The sequence below is a fragment of the Branchiostoma floridae genome, chromosome 18 (assembly GCF_000003815.2).
Source record: "Branchiostoma floridae strain S238N-H82 chromosome 18, Bfl_VNyyK, whole genome shotgun sequence".
In the NCBI taxonomy this organism is placed as follows: domain Eukaryota; kingdom Metazoa; phylum Chordata; class Leptocardii; order Amphioxiformes; family Branchiostomatidae; genus Branchiostoma; species Branchiostoma floridae.
The window spans coordinates 14528205-14546470 of record NC_049996.1 but is presented as its reverse complement, the minus strand read 5'-3'; the positions used below and the strand labels follow the sequence as shown (position 1 = coordinate 14546470).

At 40.7% G+C, this 18266-nt stretch overlaps 1 protein-coding gene across 1 annotated transcript; it reads right to left on the bottom strand.

Annotated features, from left to right (window-relative positions):
* Nucleotides 1–4198: 4198 nt before the first annotated feature.
* LOC118405451 (fibrillin-1-like) lies at nucleotides 4199–12221 on the bottom strand. Its single transcript, XM_035804952.1, has 7 exons — nucleotides 12191–12221; nucleotides 8058–8168; nucleotides 7416–7526; nucleotides 6920–7030; nucleotides 6400–6528; nucleotides 5845–5976; nucleotides 4199–5426 (listed from the first exon to the last, which is right to left on the bottom strand). Exons 1-7 carry the CDS (start codon nucleotides 12219–12221, stop codon nucleotides 4498–4500), a joined length of 1554 nt encoding a protein of 517 aa, XP_035660845.1. The 3' UTR covers nucleotides 4199–4497.
* Between the last annotated feature and the right edge of the window lie 6045 nt (nucleotides 12222–18266).

Sequence of the window (18266 nt, the reverse complement as noted above, 5' to 3'; positions counted from 1 at the left end):
CTGGATTGTACTTCCCGCCACGTCATTATTTCTGCATTACATCACTGTACATCAAGCACAACAAGGCCGGGATAGCATCGCCACGTACTCGCCATTTTCCCGACTAAAGTAATTACAATCCTCGATATCTTCGGTTTGGAACCCCGTAGGAAATAGACTGCGCCATTTCGGTAACTAACCTTGAATGAGAATTACAAACTTGAAAGTCTCGTGATCAAATTGCCGGAAACGGCAAAAAGAAACCAAAGGAATCTGGCATTTTTGCATGCTACAGCACGAAAAATATAATTTGAATTCTATTTTCAGAAAATCATTTTTAAAATGTTGGCCAAATTTCGCTGCTTATTTTCTGAAGAAAAAAAAAAGAATTTACAAACTAGGTTTAAAGGGATTGCAGCATGAGATCTTTATCAAGTTCATAGACAGCTTACGCACAATGGTAAGTGCTTTTTGAATATGCAAACACAACGATTTAGAGACCATGAGAACACAATAACGTTAGAGTGCCATACCTTGTACGACTAGCCACAGGGGAATATCGTCAAAAGGTCGCCCACTCACAAGAGAAGAGAAAGACAAATTCGCATAACGCCGTACAGCACAATGTATTATTTATAGAGACCTTAGACTAGGAGGGAAATTTGTGATAACTGGCTCAGTAGAAATATCTGGAGGTTTATGAGGCGGGTTTTACAACACAACAGGGACAGACGGTGGCTCAGTGGGGGTATAGATAAACCAGAATGAAGATACAAAACACGCCTTGGTGGTCTGGGATCCTGATTCTATCACACTACTCTGTTTGTGTCACCCGCTGTTTTTATCCGATTTTTTATCGGAAAAGTTGAATAGCTATTAACAAAAGAAGACAGGGCTTGGCTGAAAAGTTGGAAATGTATAGTAGCTGTGAAAAAAGATTGTGTCTTATCATATGTAGCTTGAGAGTTTATTGTAAAGCTAAACCAATGATATATGTATATATATATATATATATATATATATATATATATATATCATCTTCGTCCCTCCCTCTCTCTGTTCTTCCCTCACTCCCTTATCCATCCCCATCCACTCATCATCCATCCATCCATCCATCCATCCATCCATCCATCCATCCATCCATCCATCCATCTGTATCATATATAATAATCTATATATCCTTTGCAAGCAGCGTAGTTTCTTCAATTTCTGTATTGTTTTTTGCTGTCTCTATGTGAGTCTCAGACTGTAAAACCATCGCATGCATCACCATAGGGTAACCCAGACACTGAGACAGCTTCAACCTATTGAAAAAAAGCATTTACTATTGTGTAGACTGATATGTGCATGATATATAGGAGCAATGCAGAGAAATCCTTTCATATCCCTTGTCAAACAAGTCATATGATACCCCGATAAGTCTGAAGATGTCACAAAATGCGGCTGACATTTCTAGCTTTGTTATTTGGAGACAGGCTACGACATTGAATGATGATATGCTTGCAGGAAAGCGCCTCCATACTTACAACAGTTAAACTTCAAAAAGCAGTTACTCAAGGAACTGGAAAGCAACTGGATATGATTTTGGAAACGGTCAGTTTCCAAAATCAAACAACTACTGCCTTTTTCGTTCCCTGTTACCAGGATGTCCAACCTTCATCGATGTAATAGTTTAACTTGTTTTAATTTAAGCTCTAGATCCTACTGTATTTTACCTACGTCTGTGTATTTTTCTACGTGTAAAGCATACGGTAGCCCGACTATAATCTTCAGCAGCTATTCCACTGGTCAGTTCCACCATGACTTCATGTAAGGGACGGACTGGGCGGTTTTGCATAATCTCCAAGCAGATCCACGGTGTGGTAATATAGTATCAAACCCATCGTAGGATCTGCATTCATTCGGCTTCACAAAAGGCTATTAACACATTAATATATCAGCGTTTAAAAGATATTTATTTCCAGACATTTCTATCTGAAATCCACAACGATAACAGAGTTGCGACTGCGAAAAATAAACTACGAACATACAGACTATTGAAAGAATCTTATGATGAAGAAGAATATCTTAAGATTGTAAATGTACGCCACAGATCAACTGTCACTTGTGTCCTGTACTTAGCCTAGTGGGGCAAGAATGTGCAATAAAGGTCTTCATTCATTAACATCCAATTGTTGCCAAATCAAACTGTGCTTGCTGTGTAGGTGTTAATTGCCATTCTTCCTGTTTGGTGCGGATCTCCCACATGGATGTGCTCGGGTCAATGAACTTGTCCCAATAAAGATGTAAATTGCTCGTAAAATCGGTACCCGTTTGACTCCCTTGGCCGGCTATACTCCTTGGCCAGCTTTGATACTATCTTATAGCACTGTAGGATCTACTTGGAGCTTAGGTTTCACAACCTTCTGTAAATCATTACAGGCCAGAAGCACTTTAACCCCATATGTTCACCTCCGCCCGGGTGTACATATAGTTCATGTCCTCGTTAACACTTTGGCAGCGATAATTTATAGGGGACTGAACACGTCGAAGGCTAAAGATTACTCCTACCCGACACCTTGGCATCACGAAGGGCCAAGTCCATGTCCTCAGTAAGTCGTGGGAGATTACCTCGGGGATTTCCTCTCTATCTAGATACGTTTTTCGTAAAGTTATCCAGACTGCGTGGCGACAGCTTGATACCGATTTATTGCTGTACTGGGTGGCTATATGCTAGGACAGGGGAATCCCCACTAAGGCCTACGTCCCATTTCAAAACCGGGGCCCGGACGCGCTCTTTGTGGAAAGGAAAAATTGACACAACGTACACAAATAATGCCCACGACTATTCTCTTTACGTCTTGTGTAGTTTGCTGACTGTCTTTTATATGATTATTTCGTTCCCGAATGCTGTCCGGTCCGGTTTGGAACTGAGACGTAGGCCCAAGTTGGTGATTTTAGACAAATTAGCACACTTTTTCAGCTATATATGCCTCTGGACTATAAGGTCCCAATTGGAAAAAGGGGGGTCATACCCGGTAGTTCACGTCCTGTTTGGGGGCACTTTCGGGCAGGTAGCCCCATGGGACACGTCGTGGCTCTCGGGGAATTGTTGGGCCCGGCCGGGCACCGGGTCGAATGTAAGTCGGACTTAAAATGAACCCGGTACCTCCCTGACAGCCACCGATGCAATTGGGACATAAAACGAGCTTTATTACTTTCAGTGAATTACAACCAAAGTAACACCCAATGCCTTCCGGTACCTACGTAGCAGTATTAGGTACATATGTATTAGAAAAACCTCTTTTGTACAAACTATTTGTATCTTGGCTTTATGATTGTGCAGAAAATTGCATGCAGGGATTGATTGAGCTAAGTACTTTTCTTGTGCGTACGCTTTTCGATCGAGTAATATGTGCGCCTAAGCTAGGCATTTTTTCAAATACCCCTTAGAACAACATGGTAAAATCTGCAAAGTCAAATACAAGATTTGAAGTCAATTACAATCCCGTGTGATGATAGTAAAAGCCCACGTGTGATAACACAATTTATCACCGGGTTCGGAATATCCAACATAATATAATACTGTTTATACTATTAACATCTCTTTAGCCACCTTGTTAGGTTCCTTCGTAAGGGAATATGCTGCCATTTTTCAACGACTGGTTCAATTTTCTGGGTAATACTTCACCCTTCGTGTTCTTTTGAAATGGAGAATTTGGCTACAGTGCTGATTCTTTAAGGCCTACGGCAAAATTCGTTGGAAAGACGGCTGCATCGTGTTTCGGTGTGAGAATTGGTTCCAGTCATTATTGATTTGTTTGCTGTCCACTGGGAGCTTATCTTCCTTCATTATAGTACTACATTTTCCCACCGAGGGTTGCTACTATATTTGGAAACGTCAGGCTGACTACCGAAATTTGTCCATAACGATCTTTGCAATTCTTTGTCATGCCTCTGTCACATTTCCAAGGGGTCTATTTACTTATTTATTCATTTATTTATTCTGTCATATTTACCCAAGGTTGTCCACTTAGTGATTTACATTGCTTTGCAGTGGAGCCCTGCATTACACATTGTCAAATGAAATAAAACATGTACATATGGCGACATACAAACAGAAAATTAACATACTTGTAATAAATGAAAGGAATGAATAATAATAGTAATGAACCTGATGTAGACAATAACAATAATGATAACAAAGTAAATTCTACTAATGATAACAATGATAAGACAATTCATGAATAAATCATAATGGCAATGAAACTAATGAAACAATAATAATGATAACAAAATAAATACTACATGTACTGAAATTAGTAGGGATACAGCCGATCTAAGTCCCGGAAAGGTTCTAATGTCAGGAAGACACCAGTCATGCTACATGTATGGTCTTATTGTGAAACCGGTGTCCCATTGGTAAGTTTACGGAAAGGTTTAAAATAAAGCCCGTAAACTACCGATTTGGAAATGTGACTTCAGCATAACGTTGCACCTAGATTTGATTCCCGTCCTTACATACTTTTTCCTATCTAACTAGTTGCCCGTAGCTTCAAATGACGTGCGGTATTCATCTATTATAACATTCGGATTCGAAGAGTCGAATGCCTTGTAGTACACATCGTCGAAGTAGAACCCTTTCTTGTCGGCATTAGGTGGATGCAAGGCCGCGAAATTCAGCCGATTCACGTACAGATACCTCCCCTCGTCGTATTCCTTGGTTTTGTAGTATGCTCCACCCTCGGCTCTGTACGTGTCGTCCACGACGTACCGCCACTCGTCGGCGTAATCTTCCGGCTTGGTGCGGAGCGTCATCTCAACCTTGTGCCACTCCGTCGGCTCCAGGTCTTCAGCGACAACCTGGTAGTTATCTTGTGCCTGGTAGCCAAAGTCCTCGCCACAGTTCTTTGATTGAGCGCATTCCTCATAACTTGGCCAGCTCTCCCTCGTTCGCACGGACACTTTGGCGCGATACTTCTGTTCTAACCGTACTTCCAGGTAGTTGGATGACGGGTACGTCCCTTCTGGATCCCCAGCAGCTACCAGGATGCGTGATCCGTCTCCCCACTTGTCGCTATCGGTGTATTCTTTCGCCGTTTTGAACCAGAAGGACGCGTAGAAGGAATCTGCCTGTCCGGTGTAGTTGCCGTCGGAACGCCCGACTTTCACGTTGAGTTCCGGAGAGAAGGGTGTACCGGCTCCTGGCTGTCCATTTCCGCGTCCTCTCATGTAGTTCCAGGATTGGTTCCCGGAATGTTTAGCTTTGTCCGTTATGACCTGGTAGTCTGAGGAAATGCAGGGTCCGGAAACGCCTGGGCGTTGACAGCCGAGGTCTAGGGAAGGAGCGTCACCCGGTGACCAAGACAGAGCAACAATGCTGCTTCCAACGGACCATCCCCCGTCTGGGGGACTGAGAGTGGGAGCTGGTACAGTCGTTCCGATGTCAATGGTAGTATTTGGCCACGCTGTGAGATTTACACACACAAAATAAGAATGAAAGAAAGAATAAGTATTTCTATAATAGGTTCAGGTTGGTAGAATATACCATATTGTAGTTGTCTTCCAACATAATAGCGGCGACAAACAGCATTCAAGTTCTGGGGAAGATGTCTGATAGGTTGAGAAAAGTAAAACTTCAATATCCAGAGTATCAGTATATTATCTGCACATAATAAACACCATAGCCGGCCTTTGCCAAAACCATCAAATTGTCGTTGTTCAGTGCAAACTGTGACAGAATAAAAGAAAACTCATCAAGTTCGTGTTTCGTCTGTGGCAAACCAGACATAGCTATAGATCCAATTCTATGACACACAGTACTAGAGTAGATGTCATTTTCGAGTCCTGATCATCTTTAAGATGTTCCCATTAAATGATCCTTACCTTGACAGAGCGTGCCGTTCCCATAGTATCCCTCTCTACACGTACACACGTAGCTTCCCGGGGTGTTTGTACAGCTGGCATGCGGCGAGCAGAGACTGGAACTCGCAAAGTCAGGGTCACATTCGTCTATATCTGTACAACAATGGATAAAAGATAGTAATGAATCCACGGCTTTGAACATTATTAGTACAATGACCGAAAAAATGGAATGCGGGATATGTAAATAAGACATGGGAATTGAAAAAAGTTACTGACAGAATTCGTGCAGTACATGCATTGTTTGTTGATATAAATGTACGAATATGTGAGGAATATTCAAAAGTTAAGATATTCACAAAGGAGACATTTAACAAAGATATGGCTGTACCAGACTTCGATTCAATATATCTAAATCTGTATTCTAAAAGCTTAAAGGGCTTTTGAACATACACTGACATGTTTATAGTTCTAATTGAACGTTGCCTTTCTCAACTCATTTTTATGCAAATCAACTCTTATAATGATTTGCAGCATTGGTTAATATGCTTTGAATAAGAAACGGTTATGGGGACGTACCAGTACAGTTGTACCCTCCCAAGTCCGCTTTAAACCCTTCAACACAATTGCACGTGTAGCTGCCGTCAGTGTTTTCACATTCCGTGTTCTCTCCGCAAGGGTGGGGCTCTTCTTCACACTCATTGATATCTGGAAAAGGAAAACCCACGATTGTCAACAATGTACATGTCAAGGACAAGAATAATGATACACTAAATCTGAACCATTTTGACATCTTGATTTGATTTTAGGTATTGAACTGGGACGGCAGCAGATATCGACTCCCGGGTACCTTTGACCTACTACCTTTGACCCAATTCCTACGTCGCACATCCCGAAGATCAGTGCGTCTATTGGTAAAGGTGGATGGATACAGCGACAGAAAAAACGGAACTAGAGTGATATTTTCGTGCTTAATCAAGTATAAAACAATCTAAATAGGCTATCTTGTCATTTTCAAGTCAGAATTTGCTGATTTGCTGTTACACACACATCCTCATATTGTGGGAAAGGTTGTGTTGAAAGCAGATTGAAATGTTACCGTCACAATATTGGCCAGAATATCCTTCCGCGCAGGTGCAGGTGTAGCTTCCGGGACTGTTCACGCATCCGTATCCCTCCGAGCAGATACCAGCGTCACACTCGTCGATATCTGTCAATAAAGCAGCGACAATATAAACAAACGAAATGTTGCACAGTTTTTAGTGCTACAATAACATTTAAAACGGTATCTACATTACGTTTCAGACGTGGCTATTGTCAAACAAAAAAGCCCCTCACTCCCGTTAATCGTTTGGCTCGTTCGACTATTTGGCTTTTTCTTTTCTTTTTACAATAGACAATGGTATACTTGCAATGAAAATCAAATACATGACCATAATATCCTTAACATGCCTGTATTTTTCTGCGACAACGTGGTTTAATTAGCTAACACTTTGATTATTTCTCTGTATTGAATACGTGTTTGTTGCTGCCGTAACTTTATGTCATTAACACTCCTATATGATGCATACCACCACGCGTATGGTGACTCTTACCGACTTCACAGTGGTCTCCTTTCCAGCCCTTACCACAGAAGCAGTAGAAACTGCCGCTTCCTTCGAAACACACACCGCCGTTAAGACAGGGTCCGTCCGTGCAAAACAGTTCTGGGAACAGAGCAGTAACAACAATTATTGTTTAAAAACAAATTCCCTATGGAATGCGCTCGTGCAGCTTTTTTTATTATTCGGCAACTCAATCGCAGTACCATACTAACGGCTCCGCACCTGAGTCGTTACCAAAAAGTTATTTATAAAAAGCGTGGCTCACACTATCAGTTGATTCCTTCATCAAACATTAACTTGTGCATAATGAGGGGTGTTTACTATTCGTTACGTACAAGCATACCACGTGGTTTTGTTCATTCTATAATTACAGTGTGCTCTCATTAAATCCGGTCGATAATCTACCGGATGATAAGAGACAATGCGTTTATTTTCTGCGTCTGAAAAGTTTTTTTGTTGATCTCATTCCAGAAGAAAGGAAGACTAAACAATGCCCCCCCATAGACATTGTAAATTCCCAAAATCTACATATCAATTTGATTCACGATAGCTTATAAAAGATGCAGTATGTAGTATTTTTATATAGTATTTTATTTTATTTGGAGTTTAGAAAGGACAATGTTATCTACTAACGTTTGTCACAGTGCCGTCCCGTCCATCCCTCTGCGCATGTGCAGGTATATCCTCTTGTCCCTCCCACACAAGTAGCACCATTCTGGCACAGGTTAACCGAACAGGACAGACCTGTCACAGACACAATTGTTGATATTTCATAGCGAAAATATATCCATAGCGAAAAGTTGTTTAATTTTATCTATATATCCATACCTGAACGCCTGTATAATGATTGCATTGTATGTTTGATTGTTTGTAATTTGACGCTGCAACAAATTTGCCCAATTCAGGAAGCCTGGAAGGCACTTCCTGCGCATGTTATTTTGCTTTGGTGAAATAAAATAAATAAATAAATACCGCCACTCTCGACATTACTTATGAGGAAAATAGTCCATATTACGTAATAAGAAGAACATCAGCAAAATTGAATAATACCTGCAGTACGTATGTAGACGCCAGTATCCGTGCCAATGTACACTGGAAGGAAATAGATGTATCGATAAATGCATGTAAATTTGTTTGAATCTTTCTCACTGTTTTTAGATGATTATAGATACGTTAAGTATTGTGCTTGGTGAATTTGGTGTAATACGCAAAGAATATCAAAGAAAGTTGACACTTATAACTATTAACCATAAGGGTATGGTGTTAGACACATACATACATACATACATACATACATGCAGACATACACAAAATGTATTCTTACTCTAAGTGTGTATGACAGGTGCATATAGTTGTTATGAAAGTATCAAATGCTCACATCATATTCTTGCTCTAAAAATTTGCATGTAATATAATGAAGCATGCACATAGTTCTTATAAAGGTGTTGTGTTGGATCAAATACTCTCATATATACATACATAGTATTACTCTAAATAGCTGTTTGTAGCATGCATATAGTTGTTATCAAGCAATAAGTTGGCTCAAATACTCACCTAGATAAGCTACCCCCGCTGTTATGACCAAGAGTAATGCGATTATTGCAACATACGGCCGCGGTATTCGTCTGCGTTTCTTTGGAGCGTCGTCTGGATGATGCTGGAATCGGAACAGCAAAAGTTACACAGGATACCAGCTGACATGAATATCAAGTTAAAAACTGTACCGTTGTTACATGATTACATACACATGATCAAAAGTTGATTACTTTGTATATTTCTTCAGGGACAGTGACGTTAACGCTTTGAATATTTTTTTTTCTAATACAGATGATGATGATGAATACTAGTACTCAAGATTGTTGCATGTCAGAAAGTTTGCATGTTGAACTGCTTATATGCTTCGTCTACCGTAAAAACACTAGAATCTATGCACTTGTGATATGATATGTAGACAGTGTTGAAGACGAATATCATTTCCTGATGATATGCTCTTATTACAATGAAGAAAGGAAAAAGTTATTGACAATGTATAATAACGGAACAACATTACCTAAAACAAGCAGAGAAATATTCGATGTACTTCTATCATGTCCCGACTCCATATCTGTGCACCTAGGTCAATTTATATATAATGCTATGCAAAAGAGAAGTAGTGCCTTAACAATGTGAAATACACTATGCTGCCATATTTTCTATCTTGCTAGACTAGTATACTGATGTAAGTAGTTTGTAGTTGTTAGTTATACGTAATTTGCCATACATTGTACCTGTTGCAATCGTTGTGCAGTAAACTTGACTTGACTTGACTTGACTTGACTATGTTCAACACACACTATAATGGCATTACAGGGTGTTTCTTGGGTCAGATGTTTGATTCTTATAGATTTTGTAATACAACAGAATACAAGAACCTATTTCGCAGTCATTAGAAACATTCAATTACAATACCTAGTTGTATTCCTATTCTTTATTGCTTATTGCAGGCACTAACTGGCCCATAGTAATACAGATACAGACTGTATAGTACAAACAACATAGATAAACTAGAGTTCAACGAACCCATCTCTTCGCCAAATAATCATGCCTTTATTTAAGACTTTAAGGTCTTATTCATGTATTACTAAATAGCAAATGACTGCATGAACTGTGTTCCTCACATGCAAACACACAAACATTACCAAAACCAGACTGTGACCTGACAGATGACCTGGTAGCATCCCTGGTCAATCAGAATTTCATGCTTGTCAATTTAGACTTTGTCCCCAATGTAAGGGCGTCCTCCAGCAAACCATCTGTATAACAGCTGTGTCCATAGATATAGGTCAAAATGAGATATATAGAGCACAGTTTATTTCTGTTAATAAGTTTTGCTGCAGTACCTTAGGAAGCCGCTAGGGGGCCCACTATCATAATTTATCTTCGTTTTCCTGACCCCTACCCACCTACCAAATATCATCAGGATTTTTTCAAGGCTTCTCGAGTTATGCATTCCACAAACAAAAGGACGCACACACTCGGCCCACTACCGTCCTAACGGAAAATGCTACGTCAACTATTTTCGAACACAACCTTCTTTTCCGCAGCCGCTACTTAAATACTAAATATCATGAAAATCCATACACAGCTTCTTGAGTTATATGCTGTTGGCATGGATTTATGAACTTTCCTCATTAATTATGCAAATAAGCTACTGATTTGCATAATTGGTATTACATTGTATAAGTCATCACTCATTCTATCTACATACCGAAAATCCTGATGATCTGTTTACACGTTCTCAAGTTATCCTCGTCCAAAGTTTGAACGGAAATCGGTGCCTGCAGTTCCCAAAAAGCCGCTAGGGGGTCCAAACTCACAGCACTTACTCTCTGATTCAAGGGCTATCTACCACTCAAAAATCATGACCACAGCATGTCCAGAACACGAAGTGCCAAAATTAAAAGTTTTGCTGCAGTACCTTAGGCAGACACTAGGGTGCCCATTATCGAACTTGACCTTCGTTTTCCTAACCCCAATCCACCTAACAAATATAATCAGGATCCATTCAAGGGTTCTCGAGTTATCTTGCATACAGACAAACGCACTTACATACAAATCCCGCTACAGCACCATAGGTAAGAGCCAGGTAAACCATTTTTGCACTTGACCTTCCTCTCCAAAACCGCTTCACACCTACCAAGTTTCGTGAAAATCGCCCAGCTAGATTTTGACTTATGCTGCCAAAAACAAACCGCAAAAAACATACCAAGCTCGCTGCAGTACCGTAGGAAAACGCCAGGTAAACCGTTTTCAAACTTGGCATTCCTTTCGACAACTGCTACACACCTACCAAAAATCACAAAGTTCCATCCACAATTTCTCGAGTTATATGCTGTTGACCTACATACAGACCCAAGTCAAGCAATCTCATACTCTTCTTGGCGAAGAGAATTAAAGCATGGCGCTCTATATAAACATACGTCTCCAGAAGTCCTTGAAGTATGTGTGTTGAGACATAATGGAATTTTGTACGTTTTGTGTCACACTGTTTGGCTAGTGACTGTGCCCTAATTATGATGAGCAATTAATAATAATTAACCCATTGCTTCCAGTCAGTATGTGCATAAGATAACAACAGCTTCTGTGACCTCCTTAAAAGGACAAGATAAGGGCTCGCTATGTTCTTACCGCCAAAAGTATACTAGCATCAGCGTACATAACTTTCAGTGCAAGCGTATGTTACCACCCTAACGGCAGCACACAAACTTTAACTCTTTGCTATTTATCAACTTTGCAATCAAAATATGGCTAGTTGTGAACGAAGTACAACTGCTTATCATCCTACTAGCAGTCATTGACACGGACTCAGAATGTAGCACATGATTCGATTTCTTTCTTTCGAACAAAACATTGCAATACTTTTGCCACGTATCCCTGAATGGCATGACTTATACATACTAATGACAATAGTAAAGTCACGGTGGCGACTCAATGCAGGCTTGAGCCTAAAATCATGTATTGACCCTACTGACACGTGGTACAAGCACATGTTAGGTTAGACTCAGAGAAACACCTTTAAAACCAAATTTTCGTCATTATAGAATACAGTAACACACCTGTAACGTCACTGATGACACAACGGTAACGCTATTGCGATGATTCAATCCAGACGTGAGCCTAAAATGTATTGGCACGTGGTATAAGCACATGCTAGGCTACACCCAGAAGAAAAACACCTTTCAAAACCAATAGTTCGTCAATATGGATTACAGACTACAGTTACGAACCTGTAACGTCACTGATCTGCTCTTCATCCATGTCAAAGCATGTGGAATGTAGCGCTGCGGCTTCCATGGGTCTCTTTCCTCCATTTTGATACTTTTATGAAATGTTTACTCCAAATGGCGCGGATGTGACTTCAGATAGCGGCCCCTTGGTGAAGTGACAAAGGTGAATCTGGAGTGGCGCCCACTCTAACCTCTCTACTGCCTGGGATTGATTGGCTAACAGTAACCTGATTAAATATGAATCCTTCACATTCTTTTACTTAACCTTTGAAACTCGTACTATGGAACTTTACAGATGGGATAGACTCAAAGATACGAAAACAGGAGCGGGGGTTATCTGTTACCTGTTGCTTCTAACTGACCCGTACAACCCCTATTTGGGATTAATGTTATCAAGGAGGATAAATTTCCCTCTTTCAACCTGCTTGATGTTATGGACTTTTATTTGCAAATTTTCATCTAATAAGTGAAATTAAGAAATAGAATGTTTTCAAAAGTACGCTACAAAACACCATTTTTTCATCACCTGCTTAATTTCATAACAAAATACTGTTTTCAAAGTTAACAATGGTTAGATTTTAATAATTGCAGCAATAGCAGACTCAGCTGATGGATTTTGTAGCAATAAGGTCTACCATTTTCCCGCTTCCTCCATTGACGTCATTAAGTCAACATTTACCTGTATGTACTGTGAGGAATGCAAATAATACCTCAGATTAAAGATAAAGTAAGTATCAAACTTTCAAAGGGCTAATTGTAATGCTTGGCATTCAAAGAGCCATGCTTTTTCCTTTAAGCTGTCTCTCTTTAAGTACACTGTAACTTAAAGTGTACTTAAAGAGAGCTTAAGAGATACATTGTGAACATTCACATGTACGCAATAGACAGTTGTCAAAACAGTCAAAATTGCAGTCTTTTTTCTCGATGTAGAGTACGTTAAACAACAAAATATTACATATTTGTCTTGTTTGAATTGAAAACCTCAAAATGGTCACATTGATTAAGAATGATGTAAAAAATACTGTATATAGGTCTTCGTAATTATGAATGAACCAGGCTCATTTGAACACTTCGTTCCAAAGTTCAAAGATTCATTTGTGCCTAGGAGTACAGTTGAATATGGCGGTAAACAGCCCTCTCGACTCCTCATTGTAACCGCGTTGCTCTCGCGAGACTACGCTGCTCTAGTGAGAACTACGGTGATCTCGCGATAACTGTGCTGTTCTCGCGGGAATGTAATTCCGAGACCACAAGTCTCTTGCCGCGACAACTAAGTGTATTTATATTGGACTCAAATCATCGTTACTGGGTTACGCAAATGAGGAAATGTTGAGGAAGTCTCTGTCAGCAAAAATGAGTTGCTGATGAAACACTTAATCTTCATAGTGGATCTTTTACAAGTGGGTTTAATTTAACTATATATGAGTCCATAGTAACGGATACCTAAAAATACCTATAAATTGAAGCATACTGGACAGGTGTACATTGTATTTTGACCATTGAGACAGCGTGGCAGCCCCACGATGAGAGTTTTAGAAGGCCTTAAGATGTCTTGCCACAAAAAGGCCCTTTACCTCGTTTTGATGGCAACTATCCTCTTACAGATACAGGTAGGTTATCTTACAAAACGCTTATAATCTCCTTGTTGTGATAACTCATGGAATATTTTTTTAAATAAAAGTTTCTGATATTGTCTTAACTAGCTATAGATTTGTTTAACTATATCTATTGTCTTTGACTGCTTCGTTGTTTAAGTCAACGTGTTTAGCCTTTTTGGTTGTAGGGGTTTCATCTTAGATATTTTATCTTTAATACTGGTATACTATAAGTTGTTTTAGATTTAATGCCACCACGTTGTCCATGTGTACACATATGCATGTCTTTTCTGATAAGGCACATTGGTGTTGAATTAATACTTATGTTTCTTTCAACATAGAAGCGTGGGTAATGTGTATAATTGATGAAAAGTTGTTATTGCCTGAGTAATGATACACTATGATGGTTAAATCGTGGTATTCGTCACATTTTTCACATCTTCATTATCGACTGTTACCGTTCAGGTTCCAGACAAAAGGTTTTCCAGCAGTGGCTAAACAAGTCTCGGTCTCATCTTCATAATGTAACGAATACTTTACTCTTGCCCCACACACCCCACCCCTCCCCACACTGGCCCAGGTCCACGGCTCCCGTGACACGTACTACGTCCACAGCACGTCCGAGGACACGTCAGGCCACTGTACCTGTACCGTCCTGGCGCCGTCACCTGACGTCTGCTCAGACGACGCCAAATATCACTACATCAAAGACCTGGAGGCGCAGGTGGCTAACCTGACTACCCTGGTGCATCAACTGGCTAACAGGTATGTAAGCGACTCTATCACAAAAGATTTTAACATGCCACAGTGATAGTGGCAAACATTTGTTTTATACAAAGAGACGACTTGCAGGGTGTATGGTAACCTCAGTTGCACTGAGATACTGACTAGGGGGGCGGAAAGAAAAGACTGAAGGTATGTAGAGGATTTTTATCGCAAAGGTTTTTAACATGCCACAGCGATATCTGTAAACATTTGTTGTATACAAAGAGACGACTTGTAAAGTGTATGGTAACCTTAGTTGCAGTAAAATACTGACTAGGGGGCGGAAAGAAAAGATTGAAGAATATACTTCCATCATAGTTATATAAACATGGGCAAGATAAGACAAAAATGCCCCCCCCCCCCATCGCCCATATATTGTGACGTCCATATATTGCCCAAAATGATTTAACAGTAAGCGCAAAATTCCCATCATAGCGTTGTGTAGATGGTAAAGATATTTCTTGATACGATCAGATCGTAAGTTTTTTACAAGACACTATTCTTTTCAATAGATTTGAATATATTTTATATTTTGTAGGACGAGTAGCGCCCTTGACATCCAGACGACCATGACGTTGATCCATAACCTGACGTCACAGCTGGACGTGCTGGAGGCTGACCGCCAACTCCTGCTGACGGAGTACTTCTCCGGCATACGGGATGAGGTACAGACTCTGGTCGGCCTGCTTCCGCAGCTGCAAGCTGACAGGTACCCTGATTATTTTTTATCCTTATAAGACACCATGCATTTACAGATAAATGTATATAACTATAGATGATTTGTCTTCATGAGCTAAGTACAGTGTATAAATAAGTCTAGATATATTCAAAACTAGTATTCCATTGGGCTGCGTCTCTATTTACACAAGCGCTAATCACTGTCCATTATCACATGTTATTTTCTACCTTGTACTTCCGATTACCCTTAATACCAATAACTTGCCGTTAACTTTCGATAAACTGGTATAACGTATCCACCTAGAATAGCATCCATACATATATGTACTCGTATGTGTTAAATCAATAGTATTACTGATTCCATTCAACTGAAGTTACCAAATAAAAACAAATAGGTTTGTCAACAAAGGTCTGCATACCAGTGCAGGGCAATACAGGTAGGATGTAAAATTAGATGGGCCTCTTTGTTCGGATAAGTACATGTAATAATTATGTGATCGTCCTTCTGATATCAATGGAAGAACTATATTTCGAAAGAGGTGTGCTGTTGTCAAGGTTCACCTTGACAGCGCACTTAAAGAAAAGAGTAGGGATGACCCTGTGTGCTTGGCTAAACACGTGAGCCCTAGCAAGGTCGCAATACACTCCAAGCTAACAACGTTAACAAGTGTCATGTTTCATCCTCAGTCTGTGGTCCAACTTTACCTCTATCTTTTGCGCTGTTGATGCTAATAATATAACCCACTCCCATTGACATGGCTTTTCATTTTTTTTCCAGTGCTGACGCCTTGCTGCTGCAGGTCTACCACACCCAGCTGTCCAACCTGTCCGGCGTGCTGTCCGACCTACAGGAACAGCACGGTCTGAGCACGGCTGAACTGCAGTTGCAGGTGATGCAGCTGACCGAGCAGCTCAACAACTGCAATACTTCCAAAGGTAGGTAGATACTGTGTGACTAAGATTCAGTTTTTTAATGATTTATTGTACTGTGTAGTGGATATGAAGCCCAGAATTTAATGACATTCATAACTTTCTGACATAATGACATAATGACATTCATAACTTTCTGGAGTCTGATGAATTTCTGGATACTTGAACTTTATCAACGAATCAGCATAATACTTGAATCGTCAACTTAACTGCAGAAGATCCATGTGACAAGAACCAGTGTGACAACCATGCAACCTGTGTGAAGAACGATGACAGTTACACATGTACCTGCAATACTGGCTATACTGGCGACGGCTTCTATTGTCAAGGTATGTCCATACATACACATTCGTCTATCTTCAAAAGACACAACTATTATATAATAGCTACCGGACATCAGCTTCAGTCTATGTCCACCTTCACAATATATCCCTGCCGGATTTCTATTTACAGAACACCTACCTGTATACCAATAGCATCTTCATTTGTCCGCAGATGCTTATAGACGTATATTTTGTATCTTCTACAGATGTAGACGAGTGTGCCTTCCTCGGTCGATGCCCAGTCAACTCAGACTGCATCAATGTAATTGGCAGTTTCTCCTGCCAATGTCATTCTGGACATAGTGGCCCAAGCTGTACAGGTAAGACCACCTATGTTTCACTCTTACACACTCCGTCCTTTGAGTATCCAAGTCCAAATCCATGGATCAGTAAGACATTTCGTATTGGCATAGACAAACGCATCTGCAGGCAGGGTGTTCTGTGTAATATTCACCAGCTTAGGCCTACGTCACATTTCCAACCCGGGGACCGGTCGGGCAGCTTTCGGGGACGAAATGCATGATTTAAAGGACACCGAACTATACAAGACGTTAAGAGAATAGTCGTCGGTACTGTTTGTGTATATGTTTACGTATACATTTCTATTTTTCGTTTCAACAAACAGCCCGGCCTGGCCCCGGTTTAGAAATGTGACGTTAGCCTTAGTAGTAGATCCGGCAACAACAAAAATCTAAAATGTTTTATCACATTCCCGTTGTTAGCGACATCAACGACCATTACAACAACAGAAGAGACAACCACTGTGATGGTGGCTACAACTGCGGGACAGCCAACGCCACACGTCGGCTGGGGAAATGGACAAAGCGTTCAAATACATAACATCATCTACACCGACGGCGTTAGTGGCTACATCAACAGCGGATGGAAAGTAGATCCCACAATTGATGAAGAAATCACTGATGCTGTCAATCACACAGGGCACCAGTCTTGGCATTATAAGAGTGGTACAAACGCTGGTAATCCATCTGGGCCTGGAGACAAAACACCCTTCTCTCCCGGACTCAGTGTTAAAGTCGGACGGACGGACGGCGCCTACACCGGCGACGCGGACTCGTTCTACGTGTCCTTCTGGTTCAAAATGGCGCATGATGGCAGTGACAGATACGGAGACGGGACTCGGATGTTGGTCGTAGCGGGAGACCCAGACGGTACAGACGCCTCGTCAAACTACCTAGAGATCAATTTTCCCTACAGATTCAACGCCAAGGTAGAAATTCGAACCAAGGAAAGCCATCCTAGTTATGCAGAATGCGCGCAGAGCAAGGACTGCGGCGATGACTTTGGTTTGATCTATACCACCATAGCCAACAGGCTTGATCCCACCACCTGGCACCATGTTGAGATGACCCTCCGCTCCCGGCCCCAAGACTACATGGACGAGTGGTTCTATGTCATCGACGGGGACACGGCAAACCCTTCGCAAGGAGGCGCTTTTTACAAAACCCAGCAGTACGACGAAGGTCGCTACTTGTACGTCAACAGGGTGTCGTTCATTGACATCAGTAGCAACAACAGAAAGAAAGGAATCTACTTCGATGACATCAACTATAAAGCCTACAATTCATCCAATCCCGCCTTGGTTCTTGACGAATACAGCACCTCTTTTGAACCAATTGAAAACTAAACTGGAAATTGTAATGTGTAATTTCAACATAGGTCTGAAGTTGTCGTACATCCAACCCCAAAGCATTAACATAATGTGTAATGTAAGCTGTTTTAAAGGTTCAATCTCCAATCTCAATATTAATGGCAATGCGATTCTTC

Bases quoted from the DNA above. Each gene is read 5' to 3' on its own strand.
- LOC118405451 (XM_035804952.1), bottom strand. From the start codon at position 12,221: ATGGATGAAGAGCAGATCAGTGACGTTACAG. The intron at 7,527-8,057 runs GTTAGTAGATAA...CTCTGTTCCCAG, and splicing joins GGGACGGCACTGTGACAAAC to AACTGTTTTGCACGGACGGA. The intron at 5,427-5,844 runs GTAAGGATCATT...TAAATCTCACAG, and splicing joins GAACGGCACGCTCTGTCAAG to CGTGGCCAAATACTACCATT.